This window comes from Emydura macquarii, unplaced genomic scaffold (assembly GCF_026122565.2).
Source record: "Emydura macquarii macquarii isolate MOO-44397 ecotype Brisbane River unplaced genomic scaffold, CSIRO-AGI_Emac_v2 contig_554, whole genome shotgun sequence".
NCBI classification, from domain to species: Eukaryota; Metazoa; Chordata; order Testudines; family Chelidae; genus Emydura; species Emydura macquarii.
The window spans coordinates 3673521-3692459 of record NW_027130691.1 but is presented as its reverse complement, the minus strand read 5'-3'; the positions used below and the strand labels follow the sequence as shown (position 1 = coordinate 3692459).

The 18939-nt window shown below is 45.6% G+C and overlaps 1 protein-coding gene across 1 annotated transcript in view; it reads right to left on the bottom strand.

Annotated features, from left to right (window-relative positions):
- Positions 1 to 10761: 10761 nt before the first annotated feature.
- The window catches only part of SSH1 (slingshot protein phosphatase 1), a 55377-nt gene continuing 47199 nt past the window's right edge, over positions 10762 to 18939 (bottom strand). Inside the window, exons 14-15 of the mRNA XM_067539483.1 lie at positions 18089 to 18713; positions 10762 to 17560 (exon numbers count right to left, since the gene is read on the bottom strand). Of these exons, the coding sequence (XP_067395584.1) occupies positions 16283 to 17560; positions 18089 to 18713 (1903 nt within the window). The 3' untranslated portion in view covers positions 10762 to 16282. The remainder of the gene's footprint in view (positions 17561 to 18088; positions 18714 to 18939) is intronic.

The window sequence follows — 18939 nt, the reverse complement described above, 5'->3', positions numbered from 1 at the left end:
TATGGTCAGATCATTTGTTGTAGTTCATCTTCTGTCAGCTGTTCTGCGGTTTTTATGGAGATCTTGGAAATAGATGTCCACACCCTTGGTCAGCATTTTCCAATGCTTTCACATGAGCCTCTGTCACAAACCCCTTCTCCCCAAACACTCCTTCCTTGGAAGCTGTGCGCAGTGCACGCTGAGGCTGGGACCTTGGGAAAGATACTGTACACACAAAGTATTTAGGGCAGAGACAGATTGGCTGGAATTATCTGCAGGAATATGTTATTGTTAAGTGAATAACTGTGACATAAAAGTATTCCAGAGATAAACAGAGCAGCCCAACACCAGCTTCAGAAAGAAGATTCCATTAAGAGACTAAAAAACACACAATTTATCAAAAACCCTTATTAAAATTCTGGGCATTTCTAAACAAACCTTCATGCAAAAAGTTCCTCTCTCCAGATTACAGTTCTGCCAAACAAGTGCCTGTAAACGCTCTTGAGAAGGAGGCAGAAGGGAGGGGAAGGAGGGATTTTTTTAAAAAGAGTCCTAATCCATTTATATACAGCCCCAAATGCCTGACATTTTCACTAATCGTGAGCATGGCATGCCATCAACGACCTACTTCCATCCCATAGGCTCTCCCCAGCTCTTTGCCTTTTAGGGTGTGCTAGGTGTCAGGCTTCCCTATTTGTATCTCACTTAGAATCGCAAGTGGGAATATATATATATATATATAAAAAAAGCACGTAGAAATACATCAGTCCCTTCGCTGTGTGAGTAACAATGCATTGTGCATACACAACCCTCTCCACATTCCAGGGCAAGGCTGAGACTTGTTTGTTCTGTCCTCCTGGTCTGTTCCGATTTACGGTTGGAGGCTAAAATGAGGCGCAGGGGAGAGGCACCTCTGAAAGTCAGCCGAATGCAAAGCATGAATGGGTCTGGAAATAGGGCGCAGAGATCTGCTCCGTGAACTGCAGGAAGTTCAGAGGAATTTTTTTTTTTAATTATTTGATTGCTGACAAAAGGTGCCAGGCTGGCAGGCGCGGAGGCCGAAACCCTGTGATTTATCCACAGATCAGGGGCAGGCCACGGAAAGCTTCCCTCACATGGCCACTTGCCGCCAGCCTTGCTCTTCGCCTGCAGGGATCGGCTCTGGAAGCAGGAACACAGCTCATTCTCCATGCCCTTTTCATCTTTGGCCTCTGGGCTGAAACTGTCAGTGACTTCTGCGATGTGGCCATGTGGCTGCTAGGACTTGAAATGGAGATGCTCCACCCCCTTCACACAAGCCACCAGACAGCCACCATAGCAGTTACTTTCTTTCATCACCATCCGGAGCCAGATTTGAACCAATGGCCTAGAAGTGAAAGGCTCTATTGTCTGAAAGGCTCTATTGTCTGCAGCATCAGTGCCTTGCGCCAGCCAGTCCCCCCAGGTGGGAACAGCATCAGCGCCCATATTAGAGCCGCTTCACAGCGAAACAAACACCGCTTAACGCCAGGAATTTTACATCCACCACAAGGTCGCCCCAAACAAACAACTGCCCCACTTCGGGGTCGCACTCCACACATGGCTGCGAAAGACCCTGAAGTGGGCGGTTTCCAGCGACAGGCTCGTAACAGCGTCACCATCCCTGCAGGTGGACGGGCTCCTGCCAGCCAGCCCCGAGCAGGGGATATAAACAGGTCTCTCAATTGGTTTGCAACATCTTCCCTCTCCCCCATTCCCATCCCATCTTCACTTTCGAAGCAATATTTGGAGAAAGCAGGAAGGAGGGTGACGAGTCCTACGGCCAGGTCACTTCCAGATCAAGACATCAGATTCATACGCATTTGCCTTTGTCATGGCAGTTCCCTCCATCTGAAGGGCCATGTTGTCTGTGGTGCTGACTGTTTTCCACCTCACCAGGCATGCTCCATCCCTAAAATAGTTGCAGGCCTTACCCCTTTCCCGTCCCCGATTTCTCAAATGTACTAAAGTCATGGAGCTCACAGTAGAGTAATAGATGCTACTTGGGAAGCGGGGAGGGTTTATCTCTTCCCATCATAAACAGGAGATAAAATTTCAATTTATTGGCTAGATCTACACAGTAGTTTTATTACCTGGAACTGGTTTCAGATCTGCAAGATAAGGTGAATACTGCCTGATGCTTCAAAATCAGGGAAGAGGAACTGGTCTTGTCTGCAGCTTCCTGGTGATGACGGGGAAATTTACAAAAAAACCCAAAGCATTTCCAGCTGAATCTGCAAAGCCACGCCCTGCAAACCACACGAACTTCAAGGGCTCCTAGTCCCCTCAAGCTGCAAGAAGAACGGCATTGCCCTAAAGCCTTATAGTCAAGTGTGTCACAAACCAAGTGACATTACGACACAGCATCGAGCTTCCCCAGGCGAGGGCGTTTCACAGCAAGTGTTTCATTTCAGAAAGTTCTTTGTCAAGCACCTAGCAGACTCCGAGAAGGGCTCCTGCGATGTGAGCTGGTGGCTGCTCTTTAAATCTCTGCATAAAAGGAAATTGTTATTGCAGTGTCTTTGCCACCACATGGTTGGAACATTCGCTGTAGCGCACAGGGCAGCAGTGAAATACCATTAGGGAATATGCTACACGCCAGGCTAGGCTGAAGCTGGAGCAGATCGGCCAGGCAGCTCATCACACCACTTGCTTAGCCAACTGACTTCCCAAAGCTGGCACACTAAGTAGAGGTGTTGGCAATTTGAGATCTACACAAACACACACACATGCTGGCCAGGGCTCCTGCGCCCCCATTCTGCCCGCAGTGTGATCAACACTCACTGGGCAGGTAGACACTGCAAGTGACAGGCCTATGAAAGGCTCCATAAAGAACAGAATAAACAGGGCCCAGAATGCCCCCTGGGATTCCATGATCTTGGAACTTGCTGCAGAAACCTACCCCGGTCTCAGAACCGACTCCAAATCTAAGCTGCCAGTTAGAAGAACATTTACATTTCTAGCTCGTTATGGCTGACAAGGAAGCTGTCCAAATGTGACCAGAGTGTAAATTGATAGTCGTCTTCACGAAGCTGCAGACAGCTTGAAACTACTAATAGGAAGAGAGGAGGAGGCTGCCCTGCCTATCGCAACGGGGTGTTAACCCAGAAGCTTAATGCTGGTCACGTATGGATCGATACGGTTAGCTATTTCATTACTATATATTCTGCCACAATCCCATCTCCCCTTCCCATGTTTCTACAGGTTCCCAAAGCGCCAAGTGCCCTCTGTCCAGCTGCCAGAAACTCCAGCTTCTCCGACAGCTTCTCCAAAACAGCTGCACATTGAGAACGTTCTTAGGGCCTTAGCTTAGGACTTCAGAGACCCAGGTGCCATTCCCTGCCCCGCCACAAACTTCCTGTGTGACTTTGGGCAGATCACTTAATCGCTCTGGTGCCTCAGTTTCCCCATCTGTAAAAAGGGGATGAAAGCAAGGCCCTACTTCAGAGTGGTGTTTTGAGGACAAAAACAGTAAAATGGGTGAGGTGCTCAGATATTACAGTGATCGGAACCATAAATACCTTACCAAAAACACAGCAACTGGACTCGTGGCAAAAATGGGAAATCTGAGGGCAGAATGAAATAAAGTGAATTTAAGAAATACCACATAGTCTGAGGAGTGCTCAGCAGATAGGCCAAGAAAGGAACAGACCACAGAACAAAACCTGCAGCCAGGATCTTTACAAATCAGGTCTTAGGGCATGTTGGACGGGGTAAGCATGTGAGAGAAACTTATTAAGGATGGCGGTGGATTCTCCATCCCTGACAGGTTTTAATCAAGACTGGAGGTTTTTCTAAAAGATCTGCTCTGGGAATTATTTGGGGGAACTTCTCTGGCCTGGGTTATACAGGAAATCAGACAAGATGAGGACAGCGGACCCTTCTGGCCTTGAAATCTAGTCAGCCCCCTGGCCTGGCCTGGTCCTAATAGACCAGGGTGTTCACAACATTCAGGTTTATTAAAATAGTTACTGGCTATGCTTATGCTTTCATAGCTCCAGATGTCAACATTTCCAGGGGTGACACAAAAAGGCTTTTAATGAGAAGCAATGGGATTGAATTAAGCAAAGTAAAATTTTAGGCTGAACATCAAGAAAAAAAATGTGCTGACTCCTCCGCGATTCCCACTGAGAAATAGCCTCTGGAGGGAAGTGGTGAATACCCCAATCAGCGGAATCATTTAATACTAAACTGGGCAGATCCCTAGAAAATATGCCACAAGGAGCAAACAATCCTGCATCGGGGGATCGGGGACCAGCAGGAAGCATGGGCTACATGACCCAATCAGAGATTTCCCTGATAATTTCTCTGATAACGTTTGGTCAATGGCTTTGTCACCATCAGGGACTCACTCATGTTGTTATGTCCTAATGTTGTTTGACATTCTTCCAGGCATCGGAGTGAGAGGGAAGTGAGGGGAATGTTGCATCTAGGCCACCTTACGTATTGAACCACGGTCAGACGCTGTGTGTTGGATTCCTTAGGTGTTTTATGTTCAAGCAGCACAGTCTGGTAACAAGCCTATAAATAAATTCCATGCCAGTCATCAAAAACAGACGGAATTTGTGTTGCTCCAGATGTTGTCTGGTTTTGCCATGGCAACATCATAACAGGATATAACTTTCAATCATAACAAGAAAAAAAATACATGCTTACCGGCAATAGTAGCAAGGACTTTCATCACGTTTATAGCCCTGTCTCGCAATGGCTGCTTATAAATTATTTTTATGTGCAAAAGCCTAAAGAGGCAAACCTTCAAACAGCTTCTGAATCGAGGCATCTTCAGAGACCAGAGAGAAGCAGGAGAAGTTTCCTTCCAGGATTCATTGAATGAGAAAGTTTGGTTTCATCAGTAAATAACAAACTCAGAGCTCCTTCATGTACAGACACCTGCTTCCACATGGTTTTGCTGGTGAATGGAGGTCAGGGCTGGGGACCCAGTTGCACATAACAAGGGAAGCTTTTGCTTTTCAGAACTGCGAGGAGGATTTTCAGAAGACCCGACACTCCTAACTTGAAGTGAATTCAGTGGGAGCTGCAGGTGCTGTACACCTGTGAGAGTCAGACCCTCGTGTATAAAAACTGAACACAAAGGCGTATTCCCTGGAGCATTATTTTTCCTACCTAGCATCATCATGTGAGTATGTTTGGGCAAATCATAAAAGGCCTTGACACAAAGCCAACAACTCCACACCGAGAACACACCGTACAGTATCTGTCTTCAGCCTCAAAACTGGACATCTACCATGTCATGGGAGGATTCTTGCTTACAATAAGGGGACAGTTTACAGACAGACGTGGGTGTCATTAGATAGCCTCACACATGCACAGCTATGCTAGGGCTGGAGCTGACTTTACAGCTGCTACCCAGAGAACCATGGTAGAAGCCAGGATAGACAGAGGGATTTGGGTGGAGGATGTTGCTTCCACAGGATGAAATATTTTGTTCTGATCTAAAGAGAAATGCAAAAACATCAGGCAGGTCAGGAACTGTGGCAGGGCTGTAAAAACCTGATTTACGGATAACCTCGTTCTCAGGACTTCGGTTCAGAGAATTCTGCTTTCTTCATAATCAATCACATTTATTACGGTAGCGGCTAAGGGCCAGCCAAGAGGTCAGTCACGGTGCCAGGCGCTGCACAAACCCAGAGCAACTGACATCCCCTGCCACGGACAGCTTGCAGCAGGGTCTTTGCTTCTTCCTCCTACTCCCTCCAACAGGCCTACCCCTTCTTTCAGGGAGGCTTTGTCAGTCGCTGGCTCTAGTCCAAAGACAGCAAAAGCAACAGGGTCTGCTATCCCTCCTGGGCTACCCTTCCGCCCTGCTCACTGGTAGAGGGACTTTCTCCATTGAGCTGCGGAGCCTCCGTCCTGGATTCCTTCCCCAAGTCTGGGTCCTTATTCCCAGTTTATCACCAAGCCATGTGCTGGGAGGGAGAGGGGGACTTTTCCCAGGCCTGCCCTAGCAGCCTCCTTCTCGCCTGCCACTCTCTCCATTCAGGGCCAGGCTCAGGAGACAACCACCCTCCTGCAGCTCCCCTCCCCAGCCCTTTATGGAAACCACCCAGCGGGGCCTGATGATTGAACGGAGTCACCTGATCCCCAGGCCATCAGGATCAGTTCTGGGGCTCTCTCTTTCTGTGGGCTGAATGCTTAGGAGAAAACATTTAGCCTTTAAAGTCCCTGTTTTCCTGGCTGCGGAGATTTCATTCTGATCTCATTCTGTTTGTACGGCAATTTCGTTTAGTCCGTCAAATCAGCAGCAAACACTGACCTGGCTAGGTCGCCTGCCCTGCTCTGCTGCAGTGTGACCCAACGGAGCCAGCTCACCACCAAACTCTTGCCCTGTTACTAATGTGCATCACCCCTGCAGCTGAACATTAACATCCAAGCCCTGGGCACATGGGATTATGCCACCCACTTCTGGGTCAAGCGACTTTATGCCGCTCAGTTGCTCCTCCGACCCCACTAAGACTTTCCAAGATACCAGCAGATGCAGACTGTGATAATAGTTCTTGTGATGCAGACAGTTAGCCAGTAGGGACCTGAGACCACCAATTCCTTTCACATCAGCTGCTGAGCAGCTGTCAAGTGGCAATGAATTTCAGCCGCTATTGACCTGGGCCGGGATCAAACCCATTTCCTAGAGAGGACAGTCGTCATGTTTTGTTACTAGTCCACAGCCATCCAGCCACCCACAAAGACACAAAGCTTATCTAATTGAATTCAAACATCTAAAATAAACAAAGGCTTGGATCATTAGAGAATTTCAAACCAAGATGTTTTCCTGGGTGTACATTTGTCCCCATCGCTAAATATGCAAGCAGCCCATTCTTACACTGTTTAAGTCTGCAGCAATCACACTGCCTTCACTTGTGTACCTTTTCCTTGTGTTCTCCCTAATAATCTGGAGTGAGCATGGGGGCCCAAGCAAAAAGTCTCAAAACCAACAAAAAGGAAAGGGAATCAGCCCTAAAAGGAAAACAAGTTTCACTAGGATGGGTGTGGATCTCAACAGTTCAGAATAAAAATTTTTAAAAAAATGAATAAATTGGTGCCACCCTCCACCTTGAAGCCAGCTCTTTGGAGACCATCCTGAGACCAACTGAGATTCTGATAGTTTGAAGGACAAATTCATGTTGTTGACATTAAGACCGTTCTCATTACTGCAGCGTCAAACATCCTCCGTTTGGCTTGGGCAGTCGTTTCCCATCAGCTCTAAGACATTTGACCTTAAGCTGGCACACTCAGCCAAGAATGGCAAGTCATCTCAATGCCTGCTCTACAAGCATCCAGGATGGCCTTCTCCAAGACTGGATATTTGCCTCTCCTTTCATAATACTCATTTAGAATGAGGCACCAGGAGCCTGAATTATTGTCATCATTACCTAGATATACATAGAAAGGCTATGGGTGACCGACCGGCCAGACATATAGGTGGTAGCAGAGCAAATGCAGCACTAAAAAAGATCATGTTCACTGCATACCTGATCTTAGGTCACTCCCTGGCTAGGAACAACTGACTAGTAGGAAAAGTTATACAAAGGGCAGCTGAAGATAAGAATCCGCACATGGAACAATTCTCAAAAGGAGGCCCAGTTTTATGGCCCAGTAGTGTTGGCAACCTCCCCAAATAGGTCTTGTCCCTGTTTAAACACAGCCCGTCTCAGACCACAATTGATCCAGGAGTTATTTCTGGGGCACACACTGCCTAGACACCCGTCTTTGCCCAACCCTTCAGCAGGGTCGCGTGGAAGCTCGGTGGCCCACTTTGGAGCCATCTTCATTTACTGGCTGAGAGCAGAATTTAGCTCATAATGACCTCAGTGCTGGGGCTCACTCTTAGCGAGCTGCGTTTATTCCTGTTTCACTGACAGCAAGCTCCCACTCCCGCTCAAAACATCATGGGAAGGGCTCAGCTTTTGAGGCACTGTTTCTTCTCTGCCCAGTTATCACAAAAAGCGGATTTTCTTCCTCCTCCATTTAAACTGAAACTATACTAGGTTGTAGGGGCCTGGAACAGATGTCAGACAATCCACCGGTAAATTCCCCTTTCGTTTACATCAATGTAAATCTGAAATAATGCCACCAAAGTCAGTGGAGCCACTCTGGATTTACAGTGGCGTTAGTAAGAACGGAATGTGGTTGTAAATCAGAACGAGACCTACAACAACAGACCTTTCTACAGATTCCAGGGCTCAGCTATAATACTACATTTCCACACAGGCACTGAATTCTTCTCCAGTGGGCTCATCTTTCCCCCACAGATGACTTTCTATAAAGGTCATAAGCATAGTTCAAAAACTCAATAAAGAAGCCAAGTCCATGGGGCTGTACGAAGAACTGCAGTTCCAGGAGGATACTTTATAAACCCAGAAAGTTAGAGCAGGTTTGAAACATTCCCAGCACCCGCTCCTCTCCCTAATCTCTCCGCAGAAAACAGCCGCCTGTGTTAATATTTGGACCAAAGCATAGCTCACATGACATTGCTGGGCGTTCCAGAGAGGCTTAAAGGTGTTGGATGCCTAACTCATTTCAGTGATTTCCTGGCCTACACTTTTCACACTTAATATTTCGAGAAGCTAGCAAATCAATGGTGGCAAGAGATTAAAATACGTGTGGAAGTGTCAGTTATTTCCCAACATCCTCACAGCATCTTAGCACAAACCAGGCTCTATGCTGGCAGCCTCTGCCGAAGGATCCAGTGGATTATAGACACTAGCTAATCACTAAGCTCTCCCTGGAGGTCTGAGAAGCAGACTGGCGGTGCAGTGTGAAGTTCAGGTGTGGGCTGCCATTGCCCAGGCTCCTCCTGACCGATGGCTAAATGATGGCTGCCAGTCTCCAGGGCTGTCAATTTGGAGCCAAATCCATTTTTAAAATGTAATTTTAAAACAACACTTCTCGTTGGGGTTAATGGCGTTCTCTCAGACAATTAGCGAGGATGCCAAAGCTGGAGAGCATCCCCAGCCTGTGCTTTGTTACTCTGCCAAGGTAAACACTGACATTTTCTTCCCCGAAGCAGCTTAGAGAGCAAGAACAATTCCAGGCAGTAACAAGACTCCTTACAGGCTCGAGAGACAAATGCGAGCTGTTTGCCTTTAAAGGCAAAATTTGGTGAATACACTGGCTGGAAGGCCTGATCCAACGTCCTAGGAACTTTGGTCTGGAACAGCATTGACTCATCATGAAAAAGGCTCCATTTTCCCAGTTACATCTTGTAACTTACAATTAATCTGCTTTAATGCTGGTTATTTGTTCTTTGAAGGCGGCATTAAAGCACAGGTTTCCGCTCACATCATCTGTTGGGAGTTAAAGAGCCCATGGCACTGTCAGATAATGCCATATGTCCTCTCAAATAAAATGCATTCTCCTGTGCTGTGTACAAAATATTGCTTAGCATGTAATAGCTGCTGCCTTTGCCTCCACAGATACCATGCTATTGGCATGCAACTCATTACTGGGTAAGATGCTTTGAGATGCTCAGAGTCTGAAAGAGTTTCCTTAAATAAATTCTAGTCTCTTAAAAAAAAGATTATTGCCATTGTATATTTAGTTACTATTCCTCCTACTCGTAGTCATTTAACATGGTTCTATTTCAAACAGTGTCCCCCCCCATCCAAAAAGAAATAAAAATAGACTTGCAACATGGCTCATGTTCAGGCTTTATTTCCAAAAATTAAGTAAATGGGGTTAAATACGCCCAGCAGACAAAGAGGTAAACACTCTCAAAGTCAAAAGAGAGCAAAGCCAAGGGGAGGTGAGAGTCAAATGCTGATGCTGACAACTCTTAACAGTGAAGAATATTGGAGACGTTGTACCATGAGCGTCTCAATCTTCAGCGTTTTGTAGCTACCTCAGCCTTGCCACGTCGTCTCAAGGATCAACTTCTTTTGGAGCTCTCATGGCTGCCCCTGCAGCATCTCTTTAACCCAGTCCCCATTTTTGTATCTCCTTCCTCATTACCCCTGGGTCCAGGACTCCCTGGGTCAGGTGATTCAGGAAGAAAGCAAGTCATTGGTGTAACACACTGTGCAAGATCTCACTTGGGCCAAATTCAGACTGTGTGTAAACAGGCACAGTTCCCCCGTTGGCCAAATTCAGCAGTGGCGATGGAAGTGACACCACAGCTGTCGGTGGCAAACGGGTGTAAGCATGTTCCAATCTGGCCTCAGTGATTGTACAACACAATGACTTACCGAGTAAGGGGAGGAAGAGGGCATGTAACAACAAGGAAGCGTGGAGGAGATAAAACCTGTGTGGGGAGCAGGAGGCTGCTTGATCTCACACCCACCTGCTGGTTCCTTTTCCTTTCCGGCTTCACACATCATTCCTATCCCTTGACACAAAACATTTCACTCGACTGCACCCCCCAGAATACCAGAAGGATTGGTGCATGTTACCCTCCCTGACTGTTCACCTCCACTTGCTCCTGGGATCAGATTCGGATCTCAGTTAGGCCAATGCAACTCCGCTGGCTTTGGTGGTTCTGGCAATGCAATGGTGGCCATGAAGATCAGAATCTGGCTCCTGACACATAACTTGCATCCCCACATCCATCATCCCAAGTCTGGCTCTGTAGGTCAATGACATAGGCAGCCTCTCCTTCTCAGCGACAGCTCTTTTTTGACACTGACTCACCTGTAATGCGCACAACGCACGGAGGAGCCATCTGCTCTGAAATGCTGAACACAAGCTGACTATGCGTATGGACATTACTCAAGAGATGGTGCAAAACTCACTGGTAAAGAAAAACAATGTTTATTTTCCTCACAAGAAGCACATGTAATATACAGTACACTTTTACCAACAAAAGTAAAAAAAAAAAAAAGTGCATTATGCATCCCTACTGCAAAAGTACAGTACAAAAGATACTGCATATTTAAATATAAAAACAGAATTAAGAAATACAATGAAATAAAAGGAACACTGTTATCATAAGAGTACAGCAATGGACTGAAACAGCTACTGGTTATTCATCCACTCATTCACGTCTGCAGTTTATCTACTGAGGGCGGTAACTATGCGGATGGGCTTTGGCTCAAGTCTCAGGTGAGGCAAGCAGACCGGCGTTTGCGACATGAATGGGGATACTGTTTAGTTAAAGAACACATTGAGAAATGGTGACCACAATGGTGCTATTTCTAAAACATGGAACAAAACAAGCATATGCTGGAAATAAGGTGGCAGTTTGTGCATTTCAGCTTTGATGTTGGAGTATGCCTTGGCTTAGATCATGCCTGTAACTCTCCCAAGCGTAACAATGGCCTTCCATCTTTGGAAGGTCTTGGCAAGACCTCCCTTGCCTACAGTGTCTGCAGCAATGCAGAGATAAATCACAAGTGACAGGGATGGGGCAATGGAAGCTGGAATTTATGTGGGATCCATTTACACCCCCCATCATTTTACCTATACACATCGCAAAGGAGAACTGGTTAGCAGTTCTGAGATCGGGACCATCTGAATTAGACAGGGATGATATGCACAAGGAATAATGGTCTTACTGACACTGCAACATCAAAGCACCAAGACAAAACGGCAGCGTTTACCAGCTCAGCATAAATACACAGTATTTGTAAACTATTATTAAGGCACTCAATTGTAAAAGATCAATTACAATACACAGGAAGGAAAGTAAACAACTATCTTTTCATGCATCCAGACGAACAAGCCTGCATCTTTTGGCTACAAAAACTTTGAATTGGCATGCTAGGGCCTCTACACATACATTGACTTAAAAAAAAATTAAAATAAACTATATCTATCTATCTTGACAGTATTGTGTTGCACTAAGCAGCAATGGAACTTCAAGTCTGATTAGCTACATCATGTGTGCGGTGACACAGCTATGTTCTGCAAAATAACCGAGCCGGTGTGATTTTTTGTTTTAATCACCCTATGGGCACTGCAGTCAATTGAAGAACTAAACTACCAAAGCAGCAGTTTGTACGTAGCAGAGTTTGGCAGGTAATATAAGAAGAAAACAGGAAGGAAATATGTTTGTTCACTTGCATTGTTAAACAACTTGGACATTTTCTGAAGTTCTTCAAGTCTAAGCACCTGTTAAGCTTCTCTCTTTGTACAAGCTACAGTGGGTTGGTCAGTAAATGTCAGATTGGGCGTACGTGGCAATGACCTCTTGAACACAAGGAAACGTGTATTAATTTACTGCAGTGTATTTTTCTAATTGCCCAGGATTGGTTCCCCACTGGCAGTTAGTGCTATGAGGAGTGCACATCCCCACGGTTCAATACCCTAAGTAAGTAGATGGTGTTGGACTTATAGCTCATTGGGAGTGGGGGGGGCGGGGGGAGGGGAATAGTAGATGGTAAGACACATTCAAAAGGCAGCAGCCTACTCACACATGTAAAAAACCAAACAAACTGCAAAACCAAACAATTACATGGCCACATGGGTGTGTGTAGCTCCTGCCATTCTTGGAGCCAGGCAATTGCACAAGGGTTTTCAGAAGCACTCAGCATTGGCCTGCCTTTACTCCCAATGAAATCAACGGCTAAGACTCGCTCTGACTTCGGTGGGAGCAGGGTTAGACCAGAGATCAGGACTTTTAATATAGATCCTCATGGTCTAACCGAGCCCATTTGTTGCCTGCACACGTGCATGATCTGCACAAAAAATTCAGATAATTACAAATACAACCACTCACCCTGCAAAATGTGGACCTAAATGATCATCTCTCCACTGGAGAAGCACAAGATCTTGCTAGGTAACACTGTGCAGACCTAGCCATGAGGGGTTAGCTCTTTGCTTATCCTACACTGGCACTATTAGGGATCCTTTAGGGTTGTCTGGATAAAAAGGGCTAGCAAAAACCCATGGGAAAAGATACATTAAATACAATAAAAAGGAGGTCAAATTCTGCCTTGCAGCCCCAGCTTCACTGGAATAGCTTGGGTGTAACTAAGGGCTGTCTTTGTCCAACTGTGTCCATGGGAAAGGGCGACTCCTAGGGAAAGAAGACCGTCAGCGTAAACAGGTGCATAGATTTGCAGATGGGGAGCATCTGAACAACTGTGCAACTGGCTATAACCACTTTGACTGCATAGTGGTTGTTGTGCTGCAGCCTGGAGCACAAAGTTGTGCTTTGGAGGGAGCAGGTGAACTGATTAACAGCTTTCAAAAATGCCTTAGCTGACCATTTCTGCACAGGCTACTATGGGGGTGTGCGTCAAGTGAACTCACAGCAGCGTACTGAGCTGATCTAGTCAGAACTGATTTCCAAGACATACGAAGGGTGGGTTCAGTGAAAAGAACCACACCAAGAAGCAACGGCAATCACAGCATCAAAAGAAGTATCCAGGCTAAATCCACTTCTGAAGATTTTAGGCAGACAATACAGGCATTGCAGTCAGGAGAAGATCCAACTCTAGAAATGTCATCATTTTCCCAACACCAGAAAATGTCGATTATAAAATGTTTCACATTCTCTGAGATGCAGTCATCATTTGCCTTGCTTGAGGAGCTTCTGCTTCTTTCACACATGAAAAGGCAAATTTACCGTATGTTCAAGATGTATATATGTTTTCGACCCCTCAGTCTAAGGAGGAATATTTTATCTACTGCTTCCCAAGCCCGTATTTCTCCCACTTTTAGTACAAAATTATGGGAACTTACTTTAAAAAAAATAAAGGAATCTTGGATATTCTAGACAGTGGAAACCCAGGGACACTTCCCAAACAGATACTCAAACATTGTAAACAGAAGGTTGTAGGATTTGCTGTTCAAAGTTTTACACTTCACTTTCCATCCCCATCTGAAAGGCTTTATCCAGCAATGTCTCCCCAAAGGCAGATTTTTAAAAAACAGCTCAGACTCACATAGACATGGCTGTTAAAACCACACAGCACAACAAATCCATCATTTGTTGTCACTACGCTTTAACGTTCACTTTGACATCAACGTTAATCTAACATATGGAAATCGGGTATTTTTGAAAAATTTTACTCTTAAGAGATTTAGGAGCCTAAATCCCATTTTCAGAAACACTTAAGTCTAAATCCAACTGATATGCAATATGACTCAGGCTCCTAAGTGACTGAGGCACTTTTGAAAATTGTATCCTTAATTTGGCAAAAGTGTCTCTCAGAGTTTTGGAGGTTTTTTAAAAACAGGCTTTTTATAGCAGGCTGGCAAAAGCATTCTACAACATTGTGTTACACACACAAGAGGTGAAGGCCCATCTTTTAAAGCATGTTGCACCAGGCAATGGTACCAGAATATTTATCTGAAATGGTTCAGTTACAAACAGCCATTGGGTGTGAAGACAATGATCCACAAATGAGTATGGACTGGTTACCATGATGCTGTGAGTGCCGTGTTGTTGCCCCTTTGCTGAGGGACAACATTTTATGGCTAAACTGTGTTATCTGTGCATCTAACCTGCCTGGCTTTGGAGTGGCTCAAGCAGATTTCTTATAATCTCATTCACTCATTTTGATCATCCCCATTTTAACTTGAATTCTGTTTTATCGTCAAGGGCCGAATCCTGAGGTCTGCACCTAAGATTTTACTCATCAGACTCCCACTTGCCCGAGTGAGACCTAAGTGGCAACTGAGTGTTCCTGAGTTGGCCATAAACCTCCAACAGAAACCAGTACCAAGCAGCTGATGAAATAAGAACGGACTATGCTGCCAGTGGCTCTGTTCTAAGAGGTAACCCTGAACAACTGAAGTCACAGACTTCAGAGGGTACGGGATTAAGCCATAAATGCCTTACAGTATCAGAAGCTTAGCTTCCAGTACCATGAAGAAGAATTAATGGTTGTTTAACACTATGGAAAGTAATCTAGCTCCCCATTTTTCCTTCCTTCCTGAGATATCGCAATATCCCATTTAGGCTAGGCTAGTAAAACTACTGCCTCCTTCTTGCATTTGCTCCAAACTCTGCTCTTGGATGGGCGTGTAAGACCAGGGTAGCCCAGAGGAGCACCCCATGTCTATCTGAGAGCAGAATTTGGACTTTTATTGTCATCAAGAGGAGACCATCTCTTAAATTAACCTGTGCACCCCATACAATAGGTACTATAGACAAACAAAAGCAGGAATATGCATCCTCCCCCACTGCCTCCCAATGATGGAAAAATAACCCCTTTGGATGTTACTCAACGTGGGAATTTGTAGACAGCTTCACAGCTCAGTGACAACCACACACCTTCCTGAGATAACCTGCTGCTGCTTTGCATTTCTGCTGCAAACTCCAGGATGCGAGAAATGTTTTACCAAAACCAAGTTAGCTTATCATCTGCCCAGGTTTCAAATGCACAGAATGACAATAAAGCCAACTGTCCGCCCTCCGTAGCAGGAGACAGGTCAGTCGTCTTCTCATCTGCAAGGCATGCCATCAACAGCCAGAAAAAGCAGGGCCTCCAAAACACTACACCAGAGCTACACCACTGAGTCCAGCATCACACACATTTCACAATGGTTCACGGTCACCAACTGGCCAGGCTTGTCATTATTACTGGGACAGCCATAAACCACGAACAGAGCAACAATACCTGAAGAACAAGACATCTCTCCACTTCAACAGAAGCCTTCAAAAATACACAGCCTAAATGTCACTCTGTTATTAACACAAGACACTATGACAATTAACCCTGATTATACAGTAAAGAGGAACAGCCAATCATGTAGTCAATAAAAACACAGCTCTACACGCTTTCACTTGACTTCATAGTTCGGGTTACTCAGTGCAGTAAAGCCTACACCTCAACACTCTTTTGGGTCTTTACAGTTGATGTCGTAGGAATGCTTTTAAAAAAACTTTAACTATCTTGGAATAACCCTAAAAAAACCCAACACAGAAATCAGCAAGAACAGAGGTAGAGTTTATGTTGCCATCTACAGTTTTTCCACAAGTGCCTGTTGAAACTAAAGACTTGTGCTATGTTTGTTTTGCAAAATAAAAAATGCTGTGACTTTAATTATTTTGTTGAGACTTTCAAACAATATTGTCAGCATTTTTTTACATTATATATATTTTAACAACATTACTATACTTGGCAAACAGTACTGGGAACATTGTCCTATAGGAACAGTAGGCAGTTCACACACCGCGTCCTCTTCCAAGCCATGCAATATGGATTTTTCCTTGTGCTAGTCATTCTTGTCAGTTATGTCCCTCTTTCTCCCCACTTACTGCACAAGGAGGGGGGTAAAGAGATTGTATCAGATGGACTATTTTATTTCAGACGATAAAATTGCATTGGATTCTGACAGTAAATGCTGATTTAAATAAAAAAAACAAAACATATACCAGAACGTGTCAACTTTTGCCCTTCCAAAGTATACTCTTCAAGTTTCCTGTGGCCGAATTCTCTAGCAGTTTGGAGCTTACATCCACGCTCCTCAGAGAGGATTGTGACTCGCAAAGCATGGAAGACTCACTCGATTTGGTCTCTTTTGAGTTCATTAGCGTTGACATGTCCATGTCACTCGATAAGTCCTCAGAGGACAAGTTAAGACACCCCAGCTTGGCGAGAGAATTGGATCTCTTCAGAGGGGAAGAAACAGTCAAACCAGCGAGCCGTAACCTGGTTTCGATTTCCTGAGTTCGCTGCTTCACCAGGCCAGGCTTCCCATGCACACTGTGTATGCTGTCGCTACTGGAACTGCGCGTCAAGTTGGAACTCCTGGAAGAGGATGGTGTATAGCATATAGTCTTCAGAAAATCCTTTGTGTAACTGCTCATGTGTTCCAGCCTGCACAGGACAGGCGTGGAGGTTTTTTGTGACAGTCCCTGTAAGGGGTTTTTGGCCTCTAACTTCTCCACATCATTCTCTGTATCTTCAGATATTAAAGGTGCTGGACCCAGAAGAGGTACTGGTCCCTTGCGCAAAGCCAAATCTTGGTTTTCCTCTGGTATACTAGCATCAATTCTGCTTGCAGGGCTCTCTCTTACCAGTGACGAAGTTTCTGATGGCACACTCTTCAGACGTTCCAACTCTTTGGTATGCTTCCTAACTAAGCCAGCTTTTTGAAGCTGAATAAGAGATTCTTGATGCTGCATCAAATAACTGTTTGTGGTTGGCTTTTCCAAATCTTTACTAAACAGCAAGTACTTCAGGTCCTTTGTTGGTTTAACATCTTTTCTGGATGGAGACTCTTCCTTCATCACTTCTGTATTAAGAGGGCTCTTCTCAGAGTGGGAATTTCTCCTGGCAAGCAGTGCTTTGACAGGTGTTTTTGGTGCATCTTTTGGCTTTTCAGAAATATTGCAATGCTGCTCCTCCACAGATCTGTAGGTGCCACCTTCCAAAACACTAGTTCCCTGCAGCAATGGAGGCAAGACATCATTTTTAGCCCTGATTACTTCCTCGGGCTGCGACTTGCTAGGCATTTGGTCCGACAAGTTTGAAATCCCATGGGAGAGGAGCGAAGGCTGAGTGCAGATTGTAGAATTGCAGCATGCAGTGGCTGGATTTAGCTTCTCACACTGCTCCCCAGAGGTTTCAGCAGATGCACTGGCTGAGGAATACATGCAGTCAGTGCATGACTGGCAGGAAGGCTTGACTTTACTGAGGATCCCAAACATGGCATCGTGCTATAAAAGGAAAGAATAGGCAATAAGAAGTCAGATAAACAATTCAGTGTGGATGCAGAATAGCAGAGTCAGGTTAGGTTAAAACAAGCCTGATTTGCAGATTCAAGGGAAGATACAGAACAATAAGAAATATATTCTATTTACAAGGACTCCAAAGGGGCTTTAAAGGAAGCCTCTCTCCATTACTGCTGAAGTCTGGGTTCTGCAGTGGGAGTCAAGCCATGAGGATTCCCAGCTGTGTCTGGAGTTGGAGGAAACCCACCGTTTCACGTGATGGTCATGAAAGGCAGTTGCCCTGAGAGGTTTGTTTATAGCATGCTCTCTTTGGTGGCTGGCTCCACAGCTTGTGCAAGCAAAGCGATGTTCAGACGCACTTGTACAAGGAAAAGACTCAGCATGGAGACAGGCATGACTCCAGGAGCCTTCACTTCCAAACCAAATTAAATCACACTCTTAGGACGCCGAGAGTTGTCTCATGCACACGGAGTTGGACGTTACTAATCATCTACGTTTCAATCCCATACGCACCTCAAACTCCTCTGGGCAGCTCCTCTTGCTGTTGTTGTTATTCAAGTTCTCTCTGTTCAGTAAATTCTCCTCCTTGTGCACAGACAAGCGCCGCTTCCACCTCTCCACGGGATTTTCCTCTCTGATGCTCTCCTTCCCTGGATCTGCATGGCTGGACATGCTCCTCCCCTTCGGCATGCTGGACTCCAACTTTTTCTTCACTTCCTTCTCGCAGAAGCTGCTCAGCTCTGCCAATGGCTCCACTTTCTGCTTGGCCTTCACTGTCTCTGCCGCAGCCTCAGGAGGAACAGGGGGAGACCGACCCACCAGCAAATTGGCCTGCTCCGAAAGCACGTCTTGCTCCAGATCCTCCACCTGGAAAAATATTTCCCCATCACTAGGCAGCTTGTTCTCCAGCAGCGAGTCAGACAGGCGCCGGAAGCAGTAGTGAAACCCCATGGCCTCCGTATTGGCTCTGTTGTCCAAGTATGTGGACTGTGATGGTCCATCCAGGTCAGATAGGCGGTTTTCCAGATCAATGTCTAAGCTATCGAGCAGGAAGTCATTGGGCCCTGTAGAACCATCTGCATTCTGGGGTAGGTTGCTCTCTGCTTGCTGCTTCCACAGCTTGTTATGGCGCTGTTTGCTGGGGAGAAAAATAAAAGGCACAAATTACTACAATCAAATGCCAGCTCACTCAGCAGCTGCCATGTATAAATGCATCACAGTGCCCTGCTCCATGCAAGTCATGCCCCTCAGAAACCTTTGGAGGAGACATGCAATCCCAACCAAATCAGACACTAGAGAGGACAGTGGCAACACAGGAGAGGAGCAGGATGTATGAAACACTCAGGCTCTGGTCTAAACGCAGG